The 5,125-nt window shown below is 47.0% G+C and overlaps 1 protein-coding gene across 6 annotated transcripts in view; it reads left to right on the plus strand.

Annotated features, from left to right (window-relative positions):
• The window catches only part of UBAP1 (ubiquitin associated protein 1), a 40,114-nt gene extending 37,347 nt beyond the window's left edge, over window positions 1-2,767 (plus strand). For all 6 annotated transcript variants that reach the window (XM_054811195.1, XM_054811191.1, XM_054811192.1 and 3 more), the window contains 2 exons: window positions 154-255; window positions 1,543-2,767. In XM_054811195.1, coding sequence (XP_054667170.1) covers window positions 154-255; window positions 1,543-1,683 — 243 coding nt within the window. In that variant the 3' untranslated portion in view covers window positions 1,684-2,767. The remainder of the gene's footprint in view (window positions 1-153; window positions 256-1,542) is intronic.
• The last annotated feature ends 2,358 nt before the right edge of the window (window positions 2,768-5,125 follow it).

A 5,125-nucleotide genomic window follows, 5' to 3' on the forward strand; every position in this document is an offset into this window, starting at 1 on the left:
CCATCTCAACTCTACTAGGACGGACTGTATCCCGGTGCCTGGTGAAGCCTGGGTTAGTCGTGCTCAGCCCCTCTGCAAGTACAGAGATGGTATTCAACCATGCGCTGCCAATGCCGCTCTGCAAACATAGTTTCTTTTCTTCATTCCCCACAGGTTCTGGATTACCTGTTTGCACATGGACAGCTTTGTGAGAAGGGCTTTGATCCGCTTCTTGTTGAAGCAGCTTTGGAAATGCACCAGTGTTCAGAGGAGAAGGTGAGGGCACAACGTGCTAAGGAACAGAGAGACTGCACTGTGATGGGGAATTCCAGCAGCAGTTCCTCTGGCTGATGTAATTTTGGTTTTCACGGTAATGCTGCCTTGTTTCTGACTGCCAAAGGATGTCCTTGTGGTGATGAAGCAAATATGTGTTAAATCATTAGGCTTTCAAACCCTGCCAGCCCACACCGGCTGTGAATTTTCTCCCTTGTACAAACACATCTGCCTGGCTGCTCAGCAAATTGGGTTATGGCCTGCTCTGGAAGAAGCTGAAAAATATGGCGTTTGGGGTCTGGTTCATTGTCTGGCTGTTTTACCAGCACCAAAGGTGCAGAGGCAGGAGCAGGTAGCCAGGGTAGAGGGCAGCAGGATCTTTTATAGTCTGTCAGCCTGTTGTGTCCCAAGTTGTTATATGAAATCTTTAGAGGTGCAACCCAACTCCCTCAGGCATATATATGGCTTCCTGCCTTTCTTGGCCTTAATGATGAGCTTGCAAATAGAGGAACAACAGTGTGAAGATGGGAGAAGTGTCTGAGTTCAGAAAACACGTTTGCTAGTAGCTTAACCCCGAAATTGCAAATGGCAAATCTCCTGAGTGCCCATTTAAACCTGATTGCTTGTTTTGGGGGTTTTTGGTTGGTTGGTTTTTTTTCCTTTCCCATGGAGTAGAGTGGAGGCCCTGTAAATGGCAGAGGGTTTATAAAAGTCAATCAGCTGATTCACTACTTGTCACTTTATTTTTTTTTCAAAACTAAGGGAGGATTTGTGGTGGTTGTTGGTAGTATCGTACACCATGTGTCCAAGAAGGTTTGTGCTAATCCCCCTAGATCTGAAGAGCCAATGATGGCAAGGGCTACTATACTGTTCCCAAAGTCGAAGTAACTTTAAAAAATTCAGATGCAGCAGGAGCTGCTGGGTGGGGGAGCAGGGTGACGTTAATCAACATTTTTAGTAGCCCAAACTGGGCCAGGCCAATAAATTTCTTACTGGGAGACACACACGCCCACAGGCTGGGCTTTAGTGCCCTTGCTGAAGAGGATTTTGGAAATGCAGACTGCAGACACAGGGGACTGAAGGTGAGGCTCGGTGGGCTGCTGCACCCAGAGCTCTGCTGACTCTGGTGTGACTGGACGTTCTCCAAAGGGAGCTGGAATGGGCTGTACTTGGGGAGGAAGAATCCGCCCCGTGGGGTGTTCAATTGCTGAAGACTGGCTCTGCGCGAAACCTCCACCAAGCACTGATCCTCTTTTCTCTTGCAAATAATGGACTTCCTGTGTTTTTCAGATCACAGAACTTCTCCAACTAATGAGTCAATTTAAAGAAATGGGCTTTGAACTAAAAGACATTAAGGAGGTCTTATTATTACATAACAACGACCAACACAACGCTTTGGAAGACCTAATGGCCCGTGCAGGAGCCAGCTGAAAACACATTCCTGGATTCTCGGCGTGCAACAGAGCAGGACCAGCCCCGCCACCTTCACATCCAGTGTGACTTGCTCTCAGCAGGAAGGAGTCTGGCTTTTTGCATACATGGGAGGGTGACTCAGCAAACCTGCCCACATGCATCATTCCAGTGTTTCTCTTTCCACTGAGAGCCAACTTTCTTTCTTAAATTAAATTTTTAAAGTGTCCTTTCCTAAGTTTTCTTTTTCCAGCTTGGCCACGGAGAGCTTAGACTGCCCAACCTCTACTGGAATTGTACATAGGTAGAGATGGGAGTGGTTTCCCCCCCTCACTGTTGCACTGGAGTTGGACAGAAGAATATTAAGTTGGTTCTGAAACTAGGATGCTTTGGTTCTTTGAAGCTGCTTTCATGGTGTCTGCTTGTACTGAATTACTTGACTGTGTCACAGTCCAGATTAACTGGTTAAATTTGACCTTTAGTGCAATGGAGTTTTTTATTTTTTGGTTGAAAGTTAGTCTGTAACTTAGTAAAACACTGGTTCAGAAACTGTCGCTATGCATAAAGAGAAGCTGTTCCTTTTCTGGTTTTTGGTGGTTTTTTTTTTTTACCCATGCATCCAACACTTCTGCCAGACATGAGTGTCCAAAGCTGAGTGGTGTCTAAGTTCTCTTGAAGCAGGTAAGCTGTGAACTCTACCTGGACCTGCAGCTTGTGTTGGTTCTTGAACCTGAAGGCAGAGAGCTGGGGCTCGGTATTCTTAATCCCTCAGGCTTGTAGGATATTTAAGACAATGCCCTGCTAGGAAATCAATTATCTTTTTCTTTTAAATAATACTCAGTGTGATGCAGGAGGTTTCTTTCAAGCACTTTCTTTAAAACAAATATACTCACTGCATTAGTTCCATTTCTCACACTGCTATGGAATTACATAATAACATCTAGTACTAGAAATCAGGTTTTGGGTTGTTTTTGATAGTTCAAAGTATTATGTTGTACATTGTTCAAGTTCTAAATGCATAAAATATCAGCCGTCTTGGGGAATCTTTAATTTGCTAAATATTTTGATTCTGCAGAAGAACAACTAATAAAACCCTCATATATAACTCCCAGTGTCATGGTTCTGATCTCTCATGCTCTTTAGCTTCAGCAGATGAAGAATGTGCTGGATCCTGCCCGCCCAGGTGCTGCCTGCTCCTGTAGGCACGTATGAACGCTGCATTAGGCAGAACAGCCAGAGGTCTCCGGGCAGGCGGCTGCCATGGTGGAACATGCTGCTTTTTTCTGTTGCTCGTTTCTGGTTTGTTGCAAAAAACAAGCCTAGGGATCCAAACTCATGTTAGAGCATGGAGCTGGGAGCATTGGATTTCAGGACTGGGAAAAGGCTTGGCTCGTTGCTTCAGTTTAGGTTTTTCAGCAGGAGGTTTTAGCTCATCAGGACCCCAAAGGAGATGGCATTTCTTTCTATTATGTTGCTAGCTTTATATGACCAAAACATCTAACTTGGGTCCAGTGTTAACTCTTGGAATTCTTTGTGAGGTGCTCAACAATGTTAGTTGAAACAAAATGATGCTGAGGAGAGATGTAGCTGGCAAATATTTAGGAGATGTGGGGATGGATGATGAGTAGGACCAGGACAGATTGCCTTGCATTGTATCCCATAGCACTGAGCTTCACCAGCTTCTGGTGGTGGAGCTGAAGTTAAAACCTGTCTAAGATGGACATTCAGCAGGCTGGTGGGTCCTTGTGGGTGCAGGTAAAGCAGTTGCCCAGCTTTCCTTCCCAGGTGAGAAATGTGACAGTTTGAAACAAGGAAATGGGGTTCCTGATTAGTCAGAAAAGCTGGGAAACAAAACTCAGACTGCTTTACCGTCACTGCTGACACGCTGACACTGTGACACTGTGTTGCTTGTTTTGGTTTTCTCAGAATTAATATCCAAGCAAATCCCTGTCTGGTACTAGGCAGTCCTGAAGGGGCAAGAAGTCTTGCCAGTGAAGAAACAACTATTTAGACAAAACCTCTGAATAAAATAACCTCTTTTGTTGTCTTAATGTGTGTTTTTTCACAGTCCCTGCACAGGGCTGGCTCTTGACACCACTACACTAACCACTCTGCTTATGGAGACTGTTGTAGAGGTGAGAGCAGGGAGGTGGAGATGGGAAGTCATACCTGTGAAGCTGATCTCCTTCCAAAGAGACATACCCATCTCTGACTTCCCTGGTGATGTTGCTCTTGCTTTGGCAGTGAGGTTTCTGGATTTACATCACTGGGTGGCTGAAGGCTGGAAGTGTGTTTCTGTAGTGGCTGTTCACAGAAGGAAAGACCACAGAGTGAGGGGAGAGGCACTTCTGAAGACACATCTAAGAAGTGACATGAGGTGATGAGACTTGAAAGTTGTTTTGGGCACCATGTGTCACTAGTGACTCTGGTACTGTCATTCTCTGTGGTCAAGTTTTGAACAAAGCTTAGCCTGCGCATGGGGAGGTCCTGCTGATGGCTCGTGTGAGGCTGGGCTCTGCCCTGCTGCTAGCTGGTGAGATGATGATGGTCGCCCCAGTCACACCTGAGACCTTAGGGCTTTTCTGTCAGTTGTTAGGTCAGATTGATTTATGTACCTGGCACTTGTCACTGTTTTAACTTCATCAGAGGTTGTTCTGCCTTCTTGTGCTAGCTGCTGCCAGATACCGAGGTCTGGGTGCCTTGATGGAGAGGCAGATCCAAAATCAGTGGTTGTGCTTTGAGCTAGAGACCCCCTGAGCTGCCTCCTGAGGGTTCCTGGGCAGCAGCAGCTGGGTAAGGATGCTGACGAGCCATCAGTCACCCACACAGGAGCAGCTGAGGCCTCCTACTCTGCCTGCAGATGGCTGTAGACCTGGTGGGGTGAGAGGTGCTGCTGTGGTCGCTGCCTTGTTTTGAGGGTGACTTCTTACAGGGGTCCTACAGTCTGTCAGGCAGCGGGAGCTGCAGCCACCCCTGTGCCATGGGGCTGCAATGTGCCCCGAGGCTTCCTTTGGCTGGCCTCCTGCCCCTTGCAGCAGCTTGGCTCTGCCAGAGCGCCCTTGGGCAGTGCAGGTCACGGAGCCCAGAGCCTGTGTCAGCAGCTTTTCTGCACGGCGTGTGGCTGGGCAGCTCTCCATGCTCGGGAGACCACTGGCTTCTGCGGCGATGCAGCAAAACCTGGTGCAAGGGTCAGTCTGCTGCCACTGTGGGCTATTCGGGTCAGCCACACGTGGCTGGAGGCCAGCTTCTGAAGCACCAGCTATGTCAACAGGCTGGGTGCGAAGGGGATCTCGCGCTGAATCCCAGCCCCAGATAATCTTTTGCAATCAAACAAACAGGTGTTTAGATCACATTTACTTTACAACAAATTTTACCAGAGTTCTGTAGTAAATTTATTTTAAATAATGTCAATTATTCAAATGAAATATCAAGCATCTGCCATGAGCATTAATAGTCTGTTTTG

Source organism: Grus americana, chromosome Z, assembly GCF_028858705.1.
Source record: "Grus americana isolate bGruAme1 chromosome Z, bGruAme1.mat, whole genome shotgun sequence".
NCBI lineage: Eukaryota > Metazoa > Chordata > Aves > Gruiformes > Gruidae > Grus > Grus americana.